The 27,208-nt window shown below is 36.5% G+C and overlaps 1 protein-coding gene across 1 annotated transcript in view; it reads left to right on the top strand.

Moving 5' to 3' along the window:
* The window catches only part of dipk2aa (divergent protein kinase domain 2Aa), a 30,935-nt gene extending 4,359 nt beyond the window's left edge, over nt 1–26,576 (top strand). The window contains 4 exon segments of the mRNA XM_058760065.1: nt 1,120–1,888; nt 1,891–2,012; nt 17,083–17,386; nt 24,348–26,576. Of these exon segments, the coding sequence (XP_058616048.1) occupies nt 1,360–1,888; nt 1,891–2,012; nt 17,083–17,386; nt 24,348–24,688 (1,296 nt within the window). The 5' untranslated portion in view covers nt 1,120–1,359 and the 3' untranslated portion in view covers nt 24,689–26,576.
* Nucleotides 26,577–27,208: the final 632 nt, after the last annotated feature.

Here is a 27,208-nt window from a genome sequence, read left to right as displayed (position 1 = left end):
TTTTCTTTCTTCATCTCATCAAAGCGAGCAGTTTCACACTGAGCTCCATATTTGCCATTGTAACTGAGCTATGTTTTTTTTAAATTTACGAGTCATGTTTGTTATTTTATGTAATTATGTATAGTATTATACTGTATGATTTCACATTATTACTCCTTAGCTGAACATATTTTGAAGGATCATACAGGTGTGATTTGCTGATTCCTTTTATGCATTCATTTAGCTGAATTCATTAAAAAAGGTTGGTGACGCCAAGTGCACTCCCTTATATACTAAGCTGCAATTTTATTGGTTTGTGCTGTATCTTTAATGAGGTTAAAGATGATGAACAAAACCATGCCTAAATTTTTATAGGAGCCTTATCTCACATTCTTCTGGAAAGATTATTTGCAACAGCCTCTGCTTTACATCAGTGGAGTTTTAGAGCCTCTTATCAACTCTTGCTAATTGTATATTTTAGTATTATAAAGGTTAGTATGAACAATTCTAATTAGCTAACACGTTTGAATGTATTCTAACATGCTGCTTAACCTCTCTGTGTAATTCTGTCTTTGTCTAAGCTGTCTGCTAAAGTTAAATGCTTCGAAATATACACCACTGTATTTGAAGCATTAATAGGTCACATTAAACAGTGCTATAGATTGAGCTTTGACATTTAAATATTTTAACATCTCCCACTTCCTGTCGCCGTCCCCACAAGGCTGGGGTTTGACTATTATGTTAGCGCATACAAACTGACAATACTAACATGAAGATTGATTGTTCGTCTGTTTTCCTCAATAAACCTTTTTGTTTATCTTAAATGCAATCTGTTCTCTTAAAGGGATAGTTCACTGAAAAATGAAATGTTGTTCCAAACCTGTATTTCTTTTTCTTCTGTAGAACACAGTAACCAGAACTGTTTGGTTGCAAATGTTCTCCAAAATGTCTTCTTTTGTTTTACACAGAAGAATGAAAGTCGTACAGGTTTGGGTGAGGGTATGTAACTTCTGACAGGATTTTAATTTTGAGGTGAACTATGCAGATACCTCTGAAATGCCAACTGATAATGTCCTCATTACACTTACGACTTCAATGTACGGTTTTATTAATCTAATTTCATTTATCTGTTTCAGGTAGAGGGATTTCTGATGTGGCAGCTTAATGCCAACTCGACGTGAAACCATAAATCTGTTCTGTAAAACATGGTGAGAGGGGCTCTTGAAACCGATGAGCTTACCAGGCAACACTATGCCACTATGGAGCACTCTAACTAACGTGAACGTGATGGGGATGATGATATTACACATAGCAATGATGGAACAGCCGCATTGACAAAGATTAACTGCACTCACTCTCAGTGCACTGCTGCCAATCAGCATGCTGCGGATACTGTCGCTCAAATTTGGCCGCGTCTACCGGTGTGGCAAGTTCCTCTTCATCGTAGCTCTTTTTGTGATCCTGCTGATGAACACTCACAACCTCTTTGCCTCTTTCCAGAGGAATGAGCTCACCGACCGGCGATTCATCGGCCTCAACAAGTGTCCGGCCTGCTTTGGCACTAGCTGGTGCCGCAAGTTCATGAACAGCCAGGTGACCTTCGAGATGTGGGGTCGCCTGCGCTTCCTAGACTTTTTCAACGTAAAGAACGTTTTTTTCGCTCAATATGGAGAACCCAGGGAAGGAACGCGCAGGGTCGTGCTCAAACGCCTGGGCTCCAACCAAGAGCTCGCAGAGATCGATCAGAAGATCTGCAAACGGGCCACTGGAAGGCCTCGCTGTGATCTCATTCAGGGTATGTACAAAACAGAGTTCGCCCGACTTAACGGGGACGTAAGGCTGCTGACCCCAGAAGTGGTGGAGGGCTGGTCGGATCTGGTGCACTGCCCGTCGCAGAGGCTTCTGGACCGGTGGTCAGGAGGTACGCGGAAACCAAGGACTCTGGAAGCTTCCTGCTGAAGAACCTTAAGGACACGGAACGAATGCAGCTGCTGATGACGTTGGCGTTCAACCCTGAGCCACTTGTGCTGCAGGTATCTACACACTAGCCGATAAAATATCTTCTTTAAATGCATTTTCAAGATGCTGAAGCACTGTGTCTGATGCCTGCTTGGAAGTTAAAGGGATTAACGGTGCATCTTTGCATATTTTAAAGTTGTGCACAAGGCTATGTAAATAATAGATACTTTGTGTCTGTCGGTGGTCACTTAGAGATTTCTCTGCTTTGGGCAACAGCATGCTTGTCATGAAGAATTTCTTCAGACATAAATCATAAAGCATTTGTTATTCCATAAGCAAAGTTTAAAAACACAGAGGTGGCGTATTGTTCCAAAAGTTGTTTTGTTCAAAACTTGTTTTCAGTTTGATAAACATTTTCCACTTAAGTGTGTATAATATTGACAAAACAATGTGTGGTAGTTAGTTCACAGCAGTGACAGAAATGAACTTTTCCCCATTAAGGACTGATATTTACGGACTGGACCAATAGTGCACAACAAATTTTAGACTACACAATGAAATCTCCACAACACAATAAAATTGCCACAACACAACGATATTGGCACAACACAACAGAAATGGTCCTATGCTTGGACACAAATGGGGCCTATATGTTTGCTACTTACTGACACATCAAGCTCCTTTTTAATAAATGCAGCACTTTGTCTTTTTAAGTGCTTTTAGAATTGAATGTGCCAAGGGATTTAATGCAGGGTTTAATGATCTAACGAAATGCAAATTTTGATATCCAATATATTTTTCTGAACCATTGAAGTTTCTATGGGACATTATATATCAGGCCACTTCACAATGCTGTTTCTATAAGTGCAAATTACGCTCCTTGTTGACATATAGGCTATTTACATTAACTCCGCCCACCAATGTCTGGTTGGGCCACACAATATTAAAAATGATGCCCAACATGTAACAGCTAAAGTGGCATTGGGAGTAAGGCACATAGAAGTACCATATGATGCAATTTACTTTCAATGAAGAAAATTTTCGAAAAGTGGAAATAATGTGCAAAACGAGTGTTTTAATAATGAAGTATATCTGGGTTAGGGGTAGGTGTAGGGAGGACTTTGTCTCATCCATTTAATAATTTTAACGAATATAATAATTTGCCTCTTTGTTTCTATTGCATCTTGTTACTGTACAACAACACTGATGTGCAAATAGTATCTGCCACTAATTATGAGTATAAATAGTATCTAACTACTATTTACACTATTTACTGCTACTTTCACATAGTGTAAATAGAATATATTGCTATTTTCACTTAGTGTAAATAACATCCATCTATTTTTACCTTTATATTTTTATAACCTTATTACTAGGGCTGCCCTCGACTAAACATTTTTCTGATCGACTAATGGGCGTTCATTTGAAGTGATTAATCGATTAATAATCCGATTAATAGTCGATTAATCGACTAATCACACATTTATATTAATAAACCATATAATTCATAGTAATGAGCCTGTAATTGCCTATAGCCTATCAGTGCTCAAGCGCACGCATAAAGCAGAAATAATGATATGAATGCTTCAGGGGAAAAAAACTGCAAGAATCATGCCTTAACATCATCATAATTCATTGACAGACACATTAGTTTCTGTATTTTCGGCTGCAGTGATGAAGTCGACGACACTGACTCATCATCTCCACAGTGGACTAGTCTTGGGCGATATGGTCATTTTTCATATTGTCACATCGCCAGCCTGTAAGATCACCGATACACGATATTATCGTGCGTGGGTGGGGGCAAGGGAGAGTCTCTCTGTACTTGTCATAGGCTATTTAATAACTATTTGGTGATTTTAAACCATGCGTGCGTGAGAGAGAGCCTGGAAGCACCAATAACTGAAATAATATACTTTCAAACATACTGAAAAACAAACATGTTAAATATAAGACTCGCTCAAGTTCACAGAGACCTAGATGGCAGAAAGCGCACCCTGCTTTCTTTCGTTATTTTACAAAAAGCACAATGTTTTTTTTTTTGTTATTGTGAGTGCACACAAATGAAAAAAAGACCTTTTCAGATTCAAAAGATGTATTACTCTTATTTGTATGACAAAAAATGACGGAGTATTTTAAGTTAAATGCAAATGATTGCACCGGCACCTCCAAGTTAACTGTCATCAAAGTCCCTTTCAAGGAAAGTCCGTTCACTCGGCCACCATATTTGCGACGCCTCCGGGCAGCTCAAACAATACCAAGTCCCATCTAAATGAATGGGGGAATGCTTAAATCTCAAAAACTGCTCGCGGAACTCGCGATTAAATTACACATTTCCCAAATTCGCAACAAAATCTGAAATCAACTGCTCCATGAATGTTGTGTCTTATGCTCAAATAGCGTTTAAAAAGCTTATTTTCAGGCTAGACCGTCCAATGTGCAGGCGTAGTTCCAACGCGCTTATGACTCCATGTGCATCGGCTGGTCCAGCTTTAGGTTTCTATGGGAACCGGAGCTTCTAACGGCCGCTGCAGTGACACAATTACTTTACCAATCAACGATTGGTTCTTTCCCGCCATATTGCGCGTTGCAGTGTCTCCCATTCATAAGTATAGGAGTGAACCGTCTTTGTATTTCTATAGCTTTTGCTGTCATGCAGTGAACACACTACTATAAGGCCCATTTCCACCGCAGGAACTTTCCCCAGGAACTAGAGACTTTGGGCCGGTACTTGGTGTGTTTCCACCGCAGGAATCAGGATCTAAATAGTCATCCAAAACATAGACCTCTATATAAACTGAATCAATAATAAATTGTAAATGTGTTCAGCATTCTGCAACAAATATTTTTCAGATTTTAAGTCATAAAGTAAGCAGTATATATTAAAATCCCGCGCATGGCTAAGTGAGCTCAACAGCACCCCACAATTTTGCAACGTAAATCTGTGGTGAAAAGGTGAACTGCAGCGCGCTCTAATTGAGAGCCATTGCGGCAGATTTGAGACTGCCCCGCTTATTTTCATGTTAACGTTACCTTAACCTCGTTCCACCAAGACGATATCAATCCGCTTCAGCTATGTGTCTGCATCAGGTCAGTAACTAGTTGGCATGTTTATTTTTTTTGTTTTTTCCTATGTGGAGTAGTGGATCAAATTAACAAAGTAGGCTATACGTTAAATCTTTAGTTTAAATGTGCTCACATGAATAGCCTTTTTCTGTTGTGTTTGTATTGTTTATTCTGAGAATAGACATATGATCTTCTTTCCTCACCCGATTGCTCCACAATTTGTAACATTCTAAATCAATATTTGGAGGTGATAAATACTATATTAAGGCAATTATTATACAGCATTTTAATGCGTGTAACATTACTTCGAGCTGGTCAATCAACATTAGTGCGCCACCCACAGGATAACACAAGGACATCTCTGCCAAAATTTTGTGTTCAGAGATTAGAATATAAAGTTTACAAAATAATCTGCCCCGCCTAAATTTACGGCCAGGAGCTGCTACTGGTTCCGGGTAAACAAATTGCCCCTCAGAAAGTCCCTGCTTGCGAGGTGGTACTTTTTCAAAGGTCCGGAACTTTCGGGGGTGGGACTTGGGCGCTGAACATGCTGATTGGTTGAGTTCACGCAGCATTGTATTAGCATATTTTTAAAAATGTTACTGTTATTGTGTCATGAAATGTAGTTTTAAAAGTATTTCAGGCAAGAATGTAGTTGTTTAAAACTCAAATCTGTGGTTTATTTTAGGGATGCACCGAAATGAAAATTCTTGGCCAAAACCGAAAAAGAGGAAACCAAGGCCGAAAACCGAAACACCAAAAGAAATTATGCCAATTATTAGTATCATTGCATTTATGGCTATGACTGTGTACTAACTTTACTAAAATCAAGGTATTGCAATTGCATAAATTAATATTAAAGTTTCAAAGAATAAATCAATTACAAATTATGCAAATATTTATTTAGCACATTGCAACAATGCACAGTATAAAATAAAATTCAAACTAAAATGTTTAACTTGACCCCACTCATGTGTACATTAAATAATAATGTACAGGCCTACTGGCCTGCTGAAAGGTTGTAAAATTAAATGTTCTCTCATAAAAACAAAGTGCATTTAGGTCAAGTGCATTTTAAATTTTTCTCTGTAGGACTGCTACAAGAGCATTCAGAACAAGTGCAACTGCTTAAAGATACAACAATATTTTCTCTGTAGGCCTTCAACATAATAGTGTATCAAAACAAAGACTGACATAGCCCATATGTTAACTTTTGTGTAATGCCCTTTGCCTTGACACCATCACTGGGAAACTTCCTTGCCTTTTCAAAAACGTCCGCCACAGACGGAGTGGGCGTGCTCGGAGGCGTTTTCCTTTTCTGTGCCTCGTTCCTCTCATATTCAGCATAGCGATCGGAATGTTTGGATTTCAGGTGATAAATTAAACCCGACGTGGAGAAAGTCTTTGCAGATGCACCCCCTCTTGAAATTTCGGCATTACATGTTTTGCAAATCGCTGTCCGTGGGTCTTTCTCAGATATTCTGAAATACGTCTACGCCGCAGACATGTTGCTTCAGACAAGCATGTGCAGGTCGCGGTTTCTGTTTGCGTCATCACAACATTTCGGCTGTATTGTTTCGGTGATTGAAAGTCTTTCGGCCGAAAATGCACTTTTGGGCCATTTTCGGCCGAATATTTTCGGTGGCCGAATATTCGGTGCATCCCTAGTTTATTTATAAAGACGGTACCTATTTGAAAATGCACTTTGCATATTTTGGAGACTTGAGCGCCACACGATCAGAGGGTGCTGCTCAGTGCTCATGTATCCAGCCAAGAGCAGCCTCAACTTGGCTTGTCCTTCTGACATTTGTCCCATGAGATATAATTGGTTTTGGGTAAAATTAACAGGTAATCTTTGGTCTTCATTCTATTAATCTATTAATATGTTAAAATGAAAATGAAAAGAGGCAATAGAGTGGGGGAACTATGACGTCACTTTGTAGGCGGATCGGCTGTTAGCATGAAACTGGTTCCTCGACAAAAAGCCAATAGAATTTTTCCATAGGCTTTTGGATTATCACAAAAAATAAGCTATGTGTTCAATCATAGTTCATGAAACTTACACGTTTTGTCCATCAAGATAATCTTCACAAAATAATATAATTTTGACAAATTTTGAAGCCAAAATAAAAGCGCCAGAACTAAAAAGCTAAATTAGGCTATAAACGAACTACTGCACCACGGTCGCTCGCCTTCAACGTCACCACCACAACGATACCGACAACCTTTTGAAACTTATTTTTAACGTTTAACTTTCAATTCAAAAACGCATTTAATACAATTATACAAGTGAATTTTTCTTTTGAAAACATGTTTTTTTTTTGCCAATAATTATTACTAATTTTTCCTTCTTCCTCTTCCGTTCACTTTTTTTTCCCTTTTGTGATAATACCCACCACCAACACATTAATAAAAATAAAAAATACAAATGAACAATAACAATTACATACATAAACACTTTTACATATGAAAAATAGGAACCAAAAAATACAGTACACAGTCACATATTCATATCAAAACTCTTATAACATCTAATTTCTAGTAAGTAATTGAAATAATACTTTTAAACCTCAATTGATGATATTAAATAATGAAATAAAATGGTAAATAAATAAAAAGAGAGGGAGGATTATGTAAAAGGGTAAGTAATATATTTTGTTTTATAGTACGTACTTTGATTTTAGAGGTGCCCATATCTTTACAAAGTGTATACTTTTGATTTCATACGTTATCCTTTCCATAGAGTATACTTTAGAAACTAAATTTAAAATCTTATTGCTTTAAAAGCTGTAATTCTCAATATTCTAAATAAGTATAACTCATCTTTACTAAGTAGCATAGGTCCTATACCCAAAACTATATTTTGCATCTTTATTATACAGTATTTTATTTCTTAAACAATTATTCTATTAAATGTATTACTTCTGCCCAGAATTGTTTTTTATTTTTATTTTACAAGTATAAAATATATGAGTATAATGAGCTTTAAGTTCACCACAACTTCTCCAACATCCTGAAGAAAAATAATTATATTTGGAAGATACTTCTGGTGTTATAAAATATTGCGTACTAATTTTCCAAGCATATTCTTTCCATTATGGCGATTGCGTAGTCCTTAGATTTTATTTTAAACTTTGTTTCCAATCTCCTTCTGTTATTTTGTCTAATTCAATTTCCCCTTTTTGTCTTAATATTATATAAACCCCCATCCTTAATTTCTTTGGATATATTATTTATTCGTCCTATCAAATAATCTAGTCTATTAGTTTAGCTAATTTTAATCATAAAATGCAACACAGGGTGAATGTCATCTAAAGTTTTTATTTTAATCTCATCCTTTAGATAACTTCTTATTTGAAGACATTTGAAAAATAATTTCCCAATTTTTTCTTTATATTCTCAAATATCTCCATCTCATTGTCTCCATAAATTTGATCAAATCTTTTAAGACCTTTGCTAGCCCAAACCTAAAATATATCATTAAAAGTATTAAAAGTATATGCTATTTCTCTTAAACAAACCATCTCCTGATCACTAATTTTCATCACTTTGCAAATTCTTCTCCAACATTTAAAAGTTAACCATGTTGATTTCTGGGGAATACAGCATCTGAAATAAATCTAAGACAAAAGCGGAAAAATGGCCCTGTATATCTTGAAGTTTGGGGCATTCTAAGTAGAGTTAAAATGGTATGAAAATTTGGTTATAGTGACCAAAATGATCACCGTTATCAGTATTATCACAGTATTGCTTAAATGTGCTGGCAGTGTTCAACAAACTGATACACACACCAAAATCATTTCACCAAGTTTTATGTCAAAAACCGTGAAAGTGACATACTTAATGTCAACTCACACCTTGTTAAAACAATAATTGCAATATTATCATTGACAATTTATACCACATACCACTATTTCCAGTGTATTTTTTCTTGTGCTTTTCATTCACAGCAATGAGAGTCCTTGACAGCTCTCTTTTTTATACCCCTCGGTCCGACATTGATTTTTAGGCCCAGCTAATCTATTCCAATTTCTTTTGATTGACCCAGCTTGTCAAAGGCCTGGGCAAACAAAAGGACATCTCTGTGTGAGCAGCCAATATCCGTTCTCACCTCCCATCATTCACTCCATCTGCCACACCTCAAGCATTTTAGGTGATAAAGGCAATCTGATCTCTCTCCAGAGAGCGAGCCGCTCGATTTGATTAGCAACATACAGTTTAGCCCCCTTTTGCCCTGCAACCTCTGCAGCGGTTCGGTCAACATAATGAAATGTCATTAGTTTGCTGTGGATGCCACTAATGAATTGGCTCCTAATCCATAGGTGCGATTAAGTGTGATCTTCACCAGTGCTTGCTGTTCCTTCCCCTGCTGAAAACATGATGTTAAAGCTAACAGATGCTTGTCTCCTCAGAATGCTCTAAATGATTCATCCCACTTCCTGAAGTTAAGAAAAGCCAGTTTTTCTAGTTTGCCAGAAGTTGTAGCAACCTTTTGCACTTTCATAAGGCAGGCAAAATCTGCTTTTTTCGATTTTTTTTTTTTTGATTGTGTTGGAAACCTGAGGCAGCTGCCTTACTGTCAGTCAATGTGAATGAAGGTGCCTCCAAAGCACCATAATGTTGTGATTTAATAGGGCTACACAGAATGGAAGAAAAAATGTGATAAATTATTAAATGATGGAAATTATGATGCGATAGTCTTAAGTCAAATCAATTTAAATTAAAGTCACAGTGTAATGAAAGTACAAATAAGATCAATAACATCCTTTTAGAAATTGAGGCGGTGGGGGGTTTACACAACAAGAGTTTTTATGTATTTTGGCGGTTCATTTAAACGACAACAGTGTTGTTGCTATGTACATTGTTGTTGTGTAAATGTATGAATTTCTATTTTAAAGGAACCTGTTCATTGCCATTAAAGTAAAATGACTGAATCTACACATAGAAACCTGATAAAAATGCTCATTTTAGAAACACATTTTCTGAACTCTTCATATATTTACTATTATATTTATTAAATTAAATTTACGAGATTCCAACAATGGTTGAACTACACACACAGGATTGTAGGATATCGTAGGCAACAATGCCTAATCTAATCTGCATTCAGAGATGGAAGGCAACTTGGTAGACAGGTTTCTAAACCAACATTGCAGTTGGACATGCTTTATTGGCTTAATCCTCTGTATTCTGCTTGCGAAGGCATTTTTTGACCGTAAAGGGGACACTAAGGTCACTTGTAGTAGCTATAGGGATTTCTGTATGTTGGAAAGCTGAATTTAGATTCTGTCTTGCATCTGTTTTCCGTTTGCCCTGCAGGATGGATCTGGAGTCACTCAAGTTTAGATTTTTGTGGTCTGTGTATTTTTAGGTTTGAGTAGAAAAAAGAATGGACTAATTTGTTATGTTAGGAGTTGATGGGAGTTGCTCTCAAGTAGGGGAAAAAAAGTAAATAAAAACAATCAAGACAGTGAGAGGATTACAAAATCAGTGTGTGACAAGAATTCGGATGTCCCTTCATGTAGATGTTTTATAAAGTTTTGCCCACTGGCATTTTTACTGCTATTTATAGCCGTAAAGGTCAGAAACACAATTTGTTCCCCTTAGCCTGGTATTGTGTCAGATTGTTGTGAAATATGTGTCCTCTGGAAAAAAGCTGCTGTGCTTGACTTTGTGCTTGCATTACTCGTGCCTCCTTCCTTCCATTGAGAACGGAGGCCCATCTGCTCGGTGAGGCTGAGAATAGCACAGGCAGAGCCCTGAGGGTCACGTCCATCACGGCATTAATCTTGCACACAGCCCAGTGTGCGCGGTGTGTGCCTCCTCTCCCTTCACCTGACAATGAGGTTATTATGAGGTTGCCATGCCCGAAGCACCTTTCTAAACAGTCCCAGAGCTGACAGGAGTCAACTGCTGTTTGTGTGTAAGGCTTTCACAAACAAGACTGAGCACAGCAAGGTTGTTATCAAGGACATGCCTATTATTTAGTGCTTGTAAACTGGTGAACTCTCCTCCCGTTGAAGAAACTTGTCCAGATAGCGCCTGTAGTACCCTAAAAAGTGTGCTTGAAGCGATTCCCGGAGTGAGAGTTAATCTAGGTTCCCTCAGGTTTTTAAAGTATAATGCCTTATATAAAATGTAAGGTCATTAAAAAGTTATAATGACCGTTTTATATCTTAAATGGTACAAAAAAAAGTCTGTTTTATTGTTTGCAGACATTGTAAATTTGGTGGAATAGAGACAGAAGGTGATTAAGGTACTTTAATACTGCAGAATTAAAGGGATAGTTCACCCAAAAATGAAAGTTCTGTCAAATATTTGCTCACCTTCGTGTTGTTCCAAACCTGAACACAAAAGAAGATATTTTGAAGAATGTTGGTAACCAAACGGTTTCTGGTTCTCACTGATTGTTTGGCTACCCACATTCAAAATATATTTTTATGTTAAACAGAAGAAAGAAAATCATATAGGTTTGGAAAAACTTGAAGTTGAGTAAATGACGACAGAATTTTCATATTTTTGGTGAACTATCCCTGTAAGGGAAGCAGAGCAACAAATTTCAATACGTAAAACATTATTTAAAAAAAAAAAAAAGTATCTTATGTTCAGCAAGGCTGCATTTATTTCATAACAAAAATACAGTAACTATAGTACAGTTATTACTATGTGAAATATTACTACAATTTAAAACAACTGTTTAATATACTAAAATATACTTATATACTTACTATAGTATACTTGTATACTAAAATATTACTAGTTTTTGGTGCTCTAAATAAATAAATATGTATGTGTGTGTGTGTGTGTGTGTGTGTGTGTGTGTGTGTGTGTGTATATATATATATATATATATAATTATTTATTCAAAAGAAGGTTCAAAAGAACAACATTTATTTGAAATGGAAATCATTTGTAACATTAACGTCACTTTTGATCAATTTAATGCAATATTTGCAATTAAAATAACAAAAAGAGCACCTGATTTTGGCATTTTAATTGAATTGTGCAAAAATGAATAAAGACACCAAACAAATGTGTTAATGGCATTAAACATGAATTAATCCTACGCATTCACGTAAAAAAAACCCCAGTCTTAATTATAACTTGTGTGAGTCTCAGAATAGGTCTTGATTTTGCTGACAGCTCCCTTCCTTCTGTATCCTGTCTTTTCTTCCTCTGTAGCTGCAGCTGACAGGTATGTTGCATCATGGATTGTATTGGTGTGAATTAGCTTTTTGTTCATTGTAGTAGGAATCGTGTTAAGTAATGACGTCTATGGGGCAAGACATTGTGGAGGATTTAAAAGCAGAAATATGCTGTCTTTTTAAAACTTTTTTTTTGTTAAAGGGCATAATTCTTCCAGAAATGTGCTACTTGAGCTATAAAGTTGACTACTCAGTCTTTTCAGTGCTAGGCAGATGATTATACATTACCATTATAGTTCCTTTGGGTGAAAGTTACAGAGTTTTGCAAGTATAAGGTTAGTGGTTTTATCACACCAGTCTTACGTTAATATGTAGGCTATAATGATTGCGTCTTGTTTAGTAGAGTTTGGAAATGGAATCCATAAAAAAATTGCAGGCTGGTTTTAAACCACCATTACCCACATGAGCATCAGTATGCTGTATAACGGCTCCAACATACCCATATTTTCAAAATAGCACTGCTGTATTCTTTTACAGTTTGTCACTTAGAGCACAGCCATCTGTGCAGAGTTGATATTCCCTCCTCACACTTCAGCAGCAGTTTGACAGACTCTATAATTGCAGAGAGTGTGAGCAAACTGTAGACTTGGGAGCTTCGCCACCCAAATGGAAGTTGCCATTCTTCATTAGTTGTCAAACAGATGTGTTTGTATTTAAAGAAACTTTAGTGCAAATATTACAAGAACAGTCTTTCTGATGCTACCAAGTCTCTTAGTGACTGGCAATCCAACAAACTCTCAGTTTCTGGAATTGGTCCTATCAAGGTTGGAACCAGGCTTTGGGTTTCATGGCCAGATCTCATTAAGCCGCCACTACACTAACTAGGGTTGGATTGATGTTTTAGCATCGACCCTTGGTATCGATACTGAATTGGTGCCTCAACATAACCAGATGGTCAACCAATTAATTTCATTTCAAATGCTATACTGCACAGACCTAACCCGTTAGCAGTTTAGATTTGAAGGGTATTTGTAAGATATACATGACTAGCACCTGGCCGTCTGTCATTATGTGGTGTTGATGGTGCTTTTATTAAAACAAACCTTTCACCTGCCTCCAACCACTTATTTTGTGCGTCACACAGCCGTTTGGCCATTGTTGGCATTTATGAAAGAGTCTAGTGCAAACAAGTTCCTTGATGGGCTAGAATTTCCTCTGGCTCGGAAAAACAAATAGCTATCCTCCCTGAGACAGTTCCGTCTGCTCGCTCTTGCACGCATTGCTTGTGTTTGTCACCGATTCCATGCATTACCAATCTGACAACACTCTGTGATAAAATGAGTCTGATTTTATTGTTTCTGAAAGCTGAGACTCCCTGAGACTTCAGCTGACAATAGTTGACAGACAATTACCTCTGATTTAATTTGCTCTTGAATGTGTTTGCAGCTTTGTTAAAGGGGTGGTTTACTGCGATTTTCACTTTTTTCATTTTAAATAGTGTGTAATGTTGCTGTTGATGTATGAACAGTATCTGCAAAGTTGCTGCGCTGAAAGTTCAACGTTAGCGGAGATATTGTCTTTTAAAAATCAGGAAGTTTAATGCCTACAAAAACGACCTGTAAGTAAGATTTAATCATTTTAAATGTATTTGCATGTATAATTTCAGACGTAATGTTTTAGTTTTATCAAGGACGTAAACAAATGCCAACGCTGGCTTTAGTAGCCAGTTAGTTAAATGCTATTTCGTGTGTCTTTTGACAAACGCGTACAAACATTTTGGACCCGAATTTGTAATTATGTACTAATTTTGTAAATGTATTTTCCATGTATACTTTATGATGTAATTTTTCGATTTGATCAAGAATGTAAACACAAGCCAACGCTGTTTGGTTATAGTGGCCAGTTAGTTCGATGCTATTTTGTGTGTAGAAGACAAACGTGTACAAACTTCAAAAAATTGTATGTAATCACAACAGCAAACTTCCATTCAGAAAAGTTTTGTAAGAGCCGTGCTTGCGGAAGTTCTGCTTGACTCTCTTCATTACCGCTTTCTGGGTCTGATTCTGGCTCAAACTGATACGGCAATATTGACACCATTATTTACATTTGACCGCAGTACATGCAACTGTCGCCTGTGAAGGTAATGGGCGTAAAGTTTCCGGACAATGTGCAGTACGCAGTTTAGCCAATCACAACACACCGGCCCAACTAACCAATCTGAGCCCATTGCCTGTTTCTGAGGGAGTGGTTTCATAGAATCAGGAAGTCAACCGGTCGTTCAAATGACAGAGGAGAAAGCAGCTTACAATAAATGTGAAATATATGAAAAATAAGGCGTTTTTTAACAAACGAAACACGAAGACATGTTATATTGCACCCCATAAACGCAATCAAGCAAAGAAAAAAAAGCAGTAAACCACCCCTTTAATTTTAAGCAGTTTACAGCTGTGTTTGTGAATTAAGGATCTCTTTGACCTCTCTTGGTAAAGAGATGCACTTCTCCATTGCATAGAAATGATTTTATACACTTTTGAAGGTTATGTGCATTGTCATCTTCCAGAGTCCTTGACTCTGTGGGTAAGGATGTAGAGTTAAGTGTTAGTCAGAGTTTCAATTATAGCTAGAACAGCACTTCAAGTTGGGGAAAAAAAGAGAGGAGGAAGAAAAAGCTTGCTTCCGGACCATGCCAAGCGGCCAACTGCAGCTCAACAGGTTTGTAGTGTGGAGTGCGGTTTTATTTAGCTGAATTTCTTGGAACTGTTTTATGTCAAGAAACCTGGTTTCATTTAAATTTATTTAGTGTGTAACTGTAAATGGATTTGGTTTTCCTTCATGTTTGGTAATGATGCAAATCCTTGGAAATTTAATAGCAGAACAGGACACAGGGTATTGACACAGTGATGTTTGACAATGTCGTGCAAAATGTAAGCAGAGAATGTTTAGTACAAGTAAAATAGGGCTTGACGTGCAACTACACGGTTTTTGCAAAATAATCAGGAGCTGGCTGTGCATGTTTCTGACAAAATGAGGCTGTTAAGTTTCCTAAAAGAGAAGGAGGCCTTTAGACATTTTTATTTAAATTTTTATATAAATATATGTATGTATACTATAAATATATAATGTATACTGGAGTTGAAAATGTTCTTTTTTTTTTTTTTTTTGAAAATGCTAGAAATTATTATAGAATGTAAATTTAGTACATTTAATCAGTACATTTAAAAAGATTGAAATATTAGGGAAAAAAAGTGGAGTAAACGTAGTTTTCTCTATAAAGTTTCTCCACAATGGCTTTTTTTTTTTTTTGGTCCGTGACAGTGGGAGTTATTGGGATTTTTTTTATTTTTTTATTTATTTATTTTTTTTCATCTATTATTTATAAAGTTCAACAACAGAATGTAGGGACAACCACTTTCTGCAGAGTGAAGCTTTTTTCCATTTGACACTTTCAGAGAATGAAACTTCACGATGACGTGTTCCCAGAGGTAAAACAAAAATCTAGAGACACAATGTTCCCTTCTGTAATTGACTCATTTGTCACAGACCGAACGGGTTACTCTGTTAGCGCCTAATAATTTAATTCAATATTCGGTCTAATTCCTAAAACCAAAATGTAGTTTTTGTAAAGCTAAATAATTATCAAGGTTACCATTACAGTTATGCTGGTTGCAGCATTCCATTTAGATATATCCCCATCACATTTTAAAGTCACTTTTGTTTGTTCTGGCACACAAAGCGTAGAAAAGTGCTGAAGATACATTGCCAGACAGCCAGAAGGAAGCCTTAGAAATAAATCAAAAAATAATTATTGTTAATTTCCAACTATTTTGGATTCACCAAATGTCACGTCACTGAGATGCAGTGTAGATGCTTTATACCCAATATACACTATAAACAAGAAATGTGGAAAAAACCTAGAAAACCCATTTTCAAATCAACAAAGCATATAAAACAGATTTATTCTGTAGTGTGGACAGCTTTGTTTATAATAATAGGAGCATTTGTGAGAATCCAGAGCTCACTCAACTGTAGAGCTCAAAAAGTTGTGATTATAATAGAGTGTATTGTGGCTTTGGTTGTTTATAATTTATTTAAAAAAAATTAAAATAACAGTTCTGTTTTGATGCTACTCTGAGGGCCAATGTGTAGTTCACAATTTAGTCTTAATTTACTTAATAAATTGCGATAAATGTCTGTTTTGGATGTGTAGCTGCACAAATGTCAGATTCCTCATGCAAAATGGCATTTTTAATAAATATTCCATTAATCTACATTAATGATTCTAATTACAATGTTAAAGGAAATAGTCAACAATTGATTTTGTCAGTATCATTATGAGCATTAGAACTGGCCAAGGCAAGAGGAAAATACAGATCTTGTAGGTTTTGTCTCCACTTGATTCACTTGTGACCCCTATAAGACTCAAGGACAGGACGGGTGTAACAGATTGGACACTGCCTCCTGCAGTTATCAGATTTATGACATTTAAGAGTGTAAACCGGTAAAATGTTATTTATACGACCGATTCGCTTTGCCTGAGTCCAAAAGAAACCATGCCTATGTCATGAAGAGCAGGAAACATCCCCTCCACAGCATGTTTCAGCCTCTCCAGCTCAGACCACAGTGGCCAGATGTTGGAGGCTCCGATTGGTTACCGAATGCTGTGTTTTGTCCTCTAAATTATTTGAATCTCTAAGATTAAAGTTTAATAGTCACTTATCCATATTTAATGACTCGACTTGAAATGGGGCTATCGAATATCTGCAGCACTTAAGAAAAGTTTGGGACAGCTACTTTGCTCCAAGCTAATGATTGTGCAATTTGTCTATGTCTTAAATGGCATTTTTTGCTCCAAATTTGAGAGGACATGGTGTGTGTGTGTGTGAATGGAGAACCTCTCTCACCTTGACTCTCTCCTCATGTTTCATCTCTGCAGAGTTTTCCCTCCGATGAGGGCTGGCCGTTTGCCAAATACCTGGGGGCCTGCGGCCGGATGGTGGCGGTGAATTACGTGGGCGAGGAGCTCTGGAGCTTCTACAATGCACCCTGGGAAAAAAGAGTGGATCTGGCCAAGCAGCTGATGGACATCGCCGAGCAGCTGACCAACAACGACTTTGACTTTGCCCTTTACCTCCTAGACGTGAGCTTCGACAACTTTGCAGTTGGGCCTCGAGACGGAAAAGTCATTGTCGTCGATGCAGAAAACATCATAGTGGCGGACAAGAGACTGATTAAGCAAAGTAAGTAACGGCTTCATTCCAGCACCTCCGTGCTCTTGCTTTACAGCATTAATAAATTGTGCAGGAAAATGTTATCCAGGTTAGATGGTGTAGGGTTTTCTTTTTTTTTGTCTACTTTCATATGTTCTGACCCACTTTCAGTTTTCCCTCAGATGGGCTGGAGCACCTGTTTTTTTAGGCCTGTTTGTGTCTGTACTTTGCCTTCCCCGTCAAAATAAATGTTTTTCAGGAAGAATTATCACAGTCTCACAGACCAGGTGGAACCATGCGTGGGCCTCCCGCGCTCTCAGATTTGTAATTAAAGTCTCATAGCTGTTTCTTTTTTGGGACTTTTAAGAACTTTACACATGAGAAAGCACAGTCTGCTTTCCTGTAACACTGGTCAGAAATGAATGGGAGCAAAGATAAGGGTGCCAAAAAATGTAAATTATGGCTGTTATGATTAAAATTAAATGTGAATTTATTTATGAATGCAGTGACCAATCAGAGGTCAAGATAAGTCGTTGCTGAAAACTGACTGAATTCTGAATCTGTACTTGTACAAAATCTCTCATCACGAAAAAGCATGATGCAGTGCAAATAAGAGATTAATTTTGCAATGTAGACAGCGTCAGTGATTATAACATGAGTTATTGCATGAGTGCATAACTCGTGCTTGACTTAAGTCAGAGACCGCTTCAGTGATGGAGAGCGTACTTTGCTTGCTTTATTCCCAGTTTGAATGGCGTTTTGTTTTTCATGCTACTAAAATAAGCAATGTGAAGTGTTGATTTTCGAATGCATAAAAAGTAATAAAGTAATTCATGAACAGTTCTTAGCTTTTTTTTTTTTGTCCGGAATATGACATGTAGTTTCCCCAAACCCAAAACATTTAATAATTAGGCTATTACAATATCAAGAGCAATAATCAACAATTATAGTTTTTGTCATGATCTTGCAGCCCTACTTTGTAGTGGTTATAATGAACTTGCTGTTATTCATTTATTTGTTTACCATTTACATTTATGTAGGCTATTTAAATTATGCAGTTGTTATACTAGTATAAATACTAGTGCTGTCAATCGATTTAAAAACAAACAAAAAAAAACTAATTAATCGCGGTTAATCCCACCTAACATTAAAGTTTTTAAATATACTTTTATATTGCAATAATTTCACATTCAATCTTCAAATTAATGTACAAACAACATAAAGACAGTATATATTTTTTATATTTGTTTAATGGCATCTTTTTTTTTATGACTGAAGGACAGTATCACTGACACCAATATTACTGATTTCTCTATAAAATTGCCCTTCGGACTGTAGCCTATAGACTATAGCCATATATAGACTATATGAACTATAGCCATTCAACATTGCAGTACGATTGAGAGCTATCAATTTTAACATTTATTATACTTTAAAATAAATAGCTTCTAATTTAAGTGAACTTAAAATAATCTTCACACAAACCCATTATAATAAATGTCATATTTACCTGTGCCCTTCAGCAGAAATATACAGAAATTGAAGTTATCAAACACTAAATTCTAAATTAAATGCAGATGAATCCTTAAAGCTATAAAAGTTTTTTTTTTTCCTGTTATGAACAGACATCACAGCAGCTGGTTATTAGGTTGTTTTTGGCTGCTATTTCTGTAAGAGCTGCCGCTGCTAAACGTGACGTGGATCTGACACGCATCATATTTTCTCTCAACTCTCTTCACCTTTTCTGACCCATTTCAGGTCTTAAAGTCTCTATTAATGAGCTGACGAGTTGAATCGGGTGTGTTAGATGAGGGATGCACCGTTTTAAGGCATCTTTAATCGCCTTTTTGTAAATTCATGACTTAACTGAGCACGACATTGCATGCACGTAGTTTATTTCGTGCTTTGATATGAAAGAACACAGGCTACGGCCAGCGCCTTTGTGCGTGCAATGGAAGAGCGCGAGCCCAGTACCGTTTCCACGCTCGTTTGACTCGCGCCTGGCGCTGAAGTGAAGTGGAGCGCGTGTCTGAAATGTCTCCCGTTTGATGTGGTCGTGAAGACGTTCTGCGACTGAATAAATGCACTTCTTGTCAAGAGAAAAATTGACAGAAGCAGCAGTTGTGAGTGTGGTTGCCAACCGTAGGCCCGCCCCTGCGTTAATTGCGTTAAATATTTTTAATGCGGTAAACTGAAAAAAATTAATTGCATGCGTTAACGTGCTAATTTTGACACCACTAAATAAATACATATACCACCTTCGAGCAACATTAAAAATAATAGTAATTTAAGATGCAGCTTTCCCCCCCCCCCCATCTTTGCAGTGTAAAGATGGCTTTTGTTGATTTTTATTTGTATTTTTTTTTTGTAACAGTCTAGTATTCTGAGTGATTAAAGTAATAGGCTAAATGTAAGTATTTGACATAAAAAACAACAACGATACATTAAATAAGGTAATTATAAAAATGCCTCTGAAAATCAATTCCTAATGGAAAAGTTAATTTCTGGCCCTGATAGAGCCCCTAATTTGTTAATGCATGGGATTTAAATTCCAGTTTCACATTTAAACATTGCTATTGAAGTGTTTGCGTTGCAACAGATGAACGTGGCCCAAAGCTGCACTTTTGATTCTGGAAGGTAGTGAGTTGGCATGGATTGGTGCAGTGCTGGACCAACAATTCGTGCCAGTGGATCTGCCATCCAGAGAGGCCAGACTGGGCTGGCGGATGAACTTGGAGCATGTGTGCTACATAACAATGGCTATTTGCTTCAGCCTGCCAGGGTTTATCTGAATGGAGCTCGTGTGTGTGCGTGCGTCTGCTTGCAGATGGGTCTTTCTGAAATGTTAGATAACACAAGCTTTTTTATTGCGTTTCTATTCTGAATTGACGTGTGCTTATGATGTCAAACCACTTCATTTGTCATTTGACGTGTGGGCATCAAGGTTGGAAGTCTTTTGGAGAGGGCATTGGATAGATGGGCTTTTATTCATCTTTTAATTTTAATTAATTCTGCTTATAATATCTATCATTTAATTAATTAAAAATGTGAACCATTTAAAGATTTCCATTCTTTGATTCAGAAATCATTTCTGTTCAAAGGAGGTGTTTTTTTATTTTTTTTATTGCGAATATCTGTTGGCAATTTTTGCTGATTTTAATAACATTTAATTGTAGCACTTTCTATAATATTTAATTTGTTAAAGGGATAGTTTACCCAAAAATGAAAATTCTGTCATTAATTACTCGCCCTCATATCGTTCCACACCTGTAAGACCTTCGTTCATCTTCAGGACAAAAATTAAGATATTTTTGACCGTAATTTTATGAAGCTACGAGAATGCTTTTGAGGATACGTTCAGATCAAAGCGTAAACAGTGTATCCGTGTACATACGTTGCATACATTGTTTATGTAAGTGATACTCTCCAAAATGCTATAGGGAGGAGACGAATTGTTAAATAATGTCATTATTTTTGTTTTCTTTGCTCACAAAAAGTATTCTCATAGCTTTGTAAGATTACGGTTGAACCACTGATGTCACATGGATTATTTTAACAATCTCCTTACTACGTTTCTAAGCCTTGATCATGTAAGGATCCTTGCTGTCTATGGAGGGGCAGAGAGCTCTCGGAATACATCAAAAATATCTTAATTTGTGTTCTGAAGATGAACAAATGTCTTACAGGTTTGGAGCGACATGAGGGTGAGTAATTCATGACAGATTTTTCATTTTTGGGTGAACTATCCCTTTAAAATTAGTTACTGTAACTACATTAGTTAACATGAACTAGCAATGCTTCTACAGAATTTATTAATCTTAGTTTATTTTAATCTCAGAATTTAATCAAACATTTTAAGGTCAAAAGTTGTTTCTGTTAACATCATACCTTTTTTTTTTTTTTTTTTTTTTTAAGTTTAGAGACTTTATTGTAGTGTTACCCATTTAGTTATATTCTGTGGGTGAACAGTTCATCCAAAATGAATGTTGTCATTATTTACTCACCCTCATGTTGTTCCAAACCTGAAAGAATTTCTTCTGTGAAACACAAAGAAAGATATTTTGAAGATTGTTTCATCTGTTGAAAGTCGATGGAGTTCCTTTGTGTTTCATAGAAGTGACAGGTGAATAAATGATGAACTGTCCCTTTAATTCAAGATTTCCATCAGTTCTGGAACAATATTTTATGCCGTTCATCCATAAACCTCTGGATGTGATTCTCAGCACACACAGTGAAAGAGAAAAGCGCCGAAGCCAGCGTGTGCTCCTATTGGCTGTGGCACATTACCTCCTCTGGATCTCATAATTGGCTCCCACGAGAGTGATTGGCAGCACGGTGACTTCATTTTCTCTAATTAGTTATTGGCGTGATATTGAGCTATCTCAAATGACCAAGACAGCAGTTCCCCAACTCTTTAAGGCGCTTTATGACTCAATATAGTTTTGCTGATGAGTAGATGTCACAGCCCAGTCTATTTCTGCAGGATCCTCGGCTTTATTGATTTGTTCAGCATTAAACTGGGTGGCTAGAGAAGAACTGCACCTGCTTTCAGGAGAGTTTTTTTTATTTGTCTTCTCATAGTGAAGAGCTGAATAAAGTCAGGGTCTTTATTCTGCAGATCGTTGTTCCATTTAAGTGTAGGTTGTGCTTTTTGAAGAAGATTGAAATGCTACAAGAAAGCGATGTGTAATGATAAAGAGCTTTTCACGTTGCCTGGTATACAGAATTTAACAGCAAGTTGTTTTTAAAAGGAAGAGCCAGTGGAATAAGGATTAGGCCGTATTGAATAAAAGTCAGCTGACTGAAACGAGGCATGTTGTGAAACACAGAGGAGAACTTGACAAGAAGTTCAATCATTGCTTCTGCAAAGGATAGTGAACTTGTGTTGAATGTTAACATGAAATTTGCCCCTAGTTTTTCTCTTAATACATGTCCCTGGTCTTATTTTTTGACCAACAGCCAAATAGTTATTTAGACATCGTTTTAGGCTAATGTTTCAGATAACGCAGCCTTTATTTAATAATTAAGAGTAATTAAATGCCAGTTAACATTGTAATGAAATCTACTGCAAACTACTTGCTACTACATGCAGTAAGAAATAGATGAACTGTTCAGTTCAATTGCGAGTTCAGTCTCTCTAGGACCCCAAAGTAATTTGACTAAAAAAAGTACTCTGTTCAGTGCCTAATTAGAAATCCTAAATCATTCGCACACTATCATTATCATTACGGTTTTCCTGTTTTTAATAGGAATGCTGACCATTGCTGCGTTTATTTTACAGCAATTTAAAAATCTGTTTTCTTTTGTAATATATTTTATTTATTTTTTTCCAGTAATGACAAAGCTGAATTTTCAGCAGCCATCAGTCCAGTCCTCAGTGTCACATGATTCATCATTCTAATATGCTGATTTAGTGTTCAAATAACATTTCTTGTTATTATTAGTATTGGTTTTGGATTCTTTGATGAATGGAAAGCTTTTGTAACCCTTTAATGGTTTCTGCTGAAACTTAAAGTGTACTTTGTCTGCCCTACATGCTACATCAAGCTACCACAGCTACAAAACGATAACAGGTGTTAGGCTGTTTTGATTAACTACAACAAGATATTGCAATAACAGCTTTTGATTAGCTGTTACGAGCGGCTGCCCCCTGGGGTCCAATCAGAACTGTGCTGTACACGGGTCCTAACTCTTTATGACACCAGTGGTGTTTCGAAACACTGAAAACTCCCTCATTCTCTAGCACCACTTCATAGGGCCCTATGAAATGAGTGTGGTTTTTTTTTTTTTTTTTGGATTCCATTTTAATTGTTCAATTAAATTTTAGTAATCAAAATTGATTTAACAACACAGTGTTTAACAACACTACATTTAAAAGGTAATTAAACTACTTCATTAAAAGTTTATATAAAAACAGTTTAACAACACTTTTTTTGTTTATTTTTTTTATTTGCCAAAATTCTGTTTTCCTTTTGAATTGTTCTGGATTTCATGGTTACATTTTTAATTAAGTTAATAATCACATTTTTATTTTAATTAAATAAAAAGCACGTCTAATCAATTGAATGTATAAAACTGTAATAATTCAATAATTTATTCTTCTTAATGCCTTATGAAATATAATACCCTCCAGAAATTTAGTGTTGCCTTTTTTCTTTCCTTTTTCTGGATGTAAAACAAACTTATCATCAAATGTGGTGTTAATTAAATGAAGGCCAAAAAAAATAATAATAATAATCTCATAATTGTTTTTTTTATTTTATTTTATTTTTTTAGGTAAAGTGCTGTGGTTGACTTTTAAAATGAAAGACATGGAAGAAAAATTGTGATATTCCTTAATAAGTTTTAATAATTTTTTAATAATTATTACTTCAAGTACAGTCTACTGTGCAATAGTATTATTTCCTTCACATATTCTTGAAGTTCAACCTAACTTTTTTGACGGGTTGTCCTGAAGACCTTTTGAGCTTCTGTATCTACTCCATGTGACATGAAAATGATTTTTATCAAATGAAAAGGTTAAATGCTGATGAAGTGAACCCTCAGAGCAGCTCTGGAGATGAAGTGTTCATGTCATGTGTTCAGGTCCTCATACAGTGAGACGGCAGATGCTGAAAACACCTCAAGCATCGCGTGTGCTTGTGTTTGTTTAGTAGACGAAACTGCGCTGCTCAATCATACAGAAAGCAGACTTAATATTTAAATAGCTGTCTTTTTGCACTATAATATTCATAAACACAAGTCCACATCGTGAATTAAGCATACAGTCCTACTTTTGACTTATTCATGTAAAATTGGCTAAATTCAATGACATTTTATGTTATGCTGTACATTGAAGTTACAGGGTCCTAACTTCAGCCTTCAATATTATCGAATATCCATTTTCACCCAGAAACACGAGATGCAAATTCAGTTTCATGTTGATTTTGAGGTTTCTTCTCTTATGTTGTTTTGGCAGATATTATATTTGTATTTTGTTTAATCCACTCAGATAAACCAGAGAACTATGACGTGTGGTACGAGAGCCGCTACGAGGAATGCGACAAAGAGGCCTGTCTCTCCTTCTCCAAGGACATCCTCTGCTCTCGAGTCACCGTGGACCACAATTACTACGCTATCTGTCAGAACCTGCTCTCCAGATTCGCCACCTGGCGTGGCACTACGGGCGGTCTCCTCCATGACCCCCCTGCCGACGTGGTCAAAGACGGCCGCCTCACAGCCCTGCTGGACGAGTGCACCCGGCCTCAGAAACAGTACGGCCGCTTCCAGGCAGCTAAAGAACTGCGGGAGTTCCTGACACAACTCACACAGCTGAGCAATACTAACAGGTAGTGTCCAGAACAGGGGACGTTCTGTGCCCCCCCCCCCCCACCCCACCCCACTCAAAAAAGACCTCTGAAGTACTTTTACACATGTGCTACCAGATTCTGGAACACATTCGTTCACCTTCAAGGGAGTCGCTATTTCGTTGCCGCTATCAATCATGCCAACATTGGCTCCAGTCCTGTCCGGGGCTAATTAAAGAAGTTTGCACATGAACATGGATTAAAGGGTCGTGTGAAAATCAGCAGAATACAGGCTCAAACTGCTGTGATCACACTGGTGTGTGTGTGTATGTGTGTGTGTGTGTGTGAGAGAGAGTTGATTGTAATATCTGATGCTTCAGTGAATACCCTTGCTGCTATTACAGGTTCTGATCAGGATCCTGTAATACGGTTTCTAATTAATTTATAAATTGGGTGCTGTAGTTGCACCGTGAGCAGGGGTTATAACTGAAGTGACACAGGGAGCTTTGTTTATGTTTGGGTGAATCTTAACAAAAACATGTCCAGGTCATGTTTTAATCCAAAACAAAAATAAATAAAATGCATTCCTGTTTTGTCCCGGAATATAATTATATTTTAGAAGCATTTTTCATTGAGTTTGTGCGTGTTGTTTTTTTTTTACATTATCATAATGCCAAAATGTTTAAGGTTTTTGTTTGTTTGCCTGTTTTATTTTGTTGTTGTTGTTTCTTTTTTATTCTGTTTTGTTTAATGTTGTGTTTTTGTTTTGTAAAACAAAAGATTAAAATGCTGTTTAAAAGATTTTAATTCTGCATAAATTTAAAGCAGTATAATTATAATTTTTTTTAAATATAAATTTAAAACGGTATACATTTTTCTTTAAGCAAATTGAGATTTTTGGGTGAAATATCACTAGGACATGTTCTTGACAAGCTTTGAGATTCATCCATTTGTGTTTTATTTTAGTCTCTATATATTCAATTAACCACCTGGTTTCTTTGCTACGGGAAGTGAAGTCTTAACTGAATTTGTAAGTGTGCTTGGTCAAATTATGCCTCTTATCGAGGAGAAATTTGATCAAGTGTTTCCTGTTACAATGATCCATTTTGATGAGACATCGATGCTTTTTTTTAAAAAGTGGCAGTCATTGCCAGTGATGGATAGTTGGTGGATGGATAGTTGATTTAAAAAAAACAACCCTGAAATGAAAATACAATAAGGAGAACAAAATGGGTTTGAAACAACCAAGTATGCAAGAATAAAAATACCAAAGAATATTGTCACCGTTGTGTGGTTCATTTTGTTCTTTTAGCAATGCTTTGACCAAGATTGTTCAAAAGGGAAACGACAATAAAGCTCTTATTTTTCCTGTTTCTATCTTCATGAGCCTGTTAGTGTTGTTCTTTTTATCACCACCTTTTTTTTGTTTGTTTGTTTGTTTTGGACCAATGCAGTTTAATTTCTCATATGCCGGCAACCATGACATACTGTCGTCTTCACTTCCACTTGCATTGTGTTTACAGAGACAAGTTGCACTACATTGTCAGATCATAGTTTTTCATTATAGACCCTTTAATATTTGCCCTCTTATCAATTTTGTGTCCTTAAATATTTTGTGTGCATATTTTAATGTTCTTCTTTTCCCCCTAACAATGTTACTCATGTGCCACTTTCCATGCTTGTAATAAGCAATATTAGGGGTTGATTGAGCCTAATGAATTATTGCTTTACAAATTTCTATTTCATATTGATTTGTAGGCATTCCAACTTTTGAAAGTTTGTTAAAATATGATTTATTCTGTAAGAAAAGTCTGCTTTCTGTATGTGTTTGTTTTGAGACTAAGGAAAAGTCTGGTTGTACTGTGCCTTTCATTCAAAAGTTGTATTTTTGACTGGATGAGAATATGAAATTATATTAAAAATATCTATACTTATCTGCTCTGATTTATTTTCTTTATTGAATCAGCAGTGAATCCATTATGAGATTTGATAATGGCAAAAATTCAATTTAAGGCTGCATCATTTTGATTCCTGTGGTAATAAAATATCTTCAGGTGTGTGTGTGTGTGAGAAGACCTCCATATGGTTTCATCTGGAATGAAGCCAACATGCATATCCTGAGCAGGAGTGTGAGAAGACTTGACAAACTGTACAGAACCTTTTTTTTTTTTTTTTTTTTTTTTTCAGTCCTTCAGATTCAACAGAATGTGAATTGCGTCAGGATAATCAAATATTGTCAGGCAAAATGTTATTTTTGTAGGCCAGTACACTGTAAATAAATATAAAGTGTTTGCCGTTCGGCTGACAACAGAAGTCATTAATATCAGGGCCTGAAGCTGGAGTCAAGGTTTGCCCTGCTTTGAGTGTGTTCCTGTGATGAATGGAGCGACTCTGGGCTAAAGTTAAACACATTCACCCATGGCATCTAAATATAGATTTCTTCCTCTGGTTGCAAAACCCATGGCAAGGATTAGAGAATACAGAGTCAGCACCGCTCTGACATTTCTCGAAATCTAGTGGAGAAGGAAAAATTGAGGGTAAAAAAGACATCCAATATCCAAGACAG

This window comes from Onychostoma macrolepis, chromosome 02 (assembly GCF_012432095.1).
Source record: "Onychostoma macrolepis isolate SWU-2019 chromosome 02, ASM1243209v1, whole genome shotgun sequence".
NCBI lineage: Eukaryota > Metazoa > Chordata > Actinopteri > Cypriniformes > Cyprinidae > Onychostoma > Onychostoma macrolepis.
This window is presented reverse-complemented; position numbering and strand designations above follow the sequence as displayed.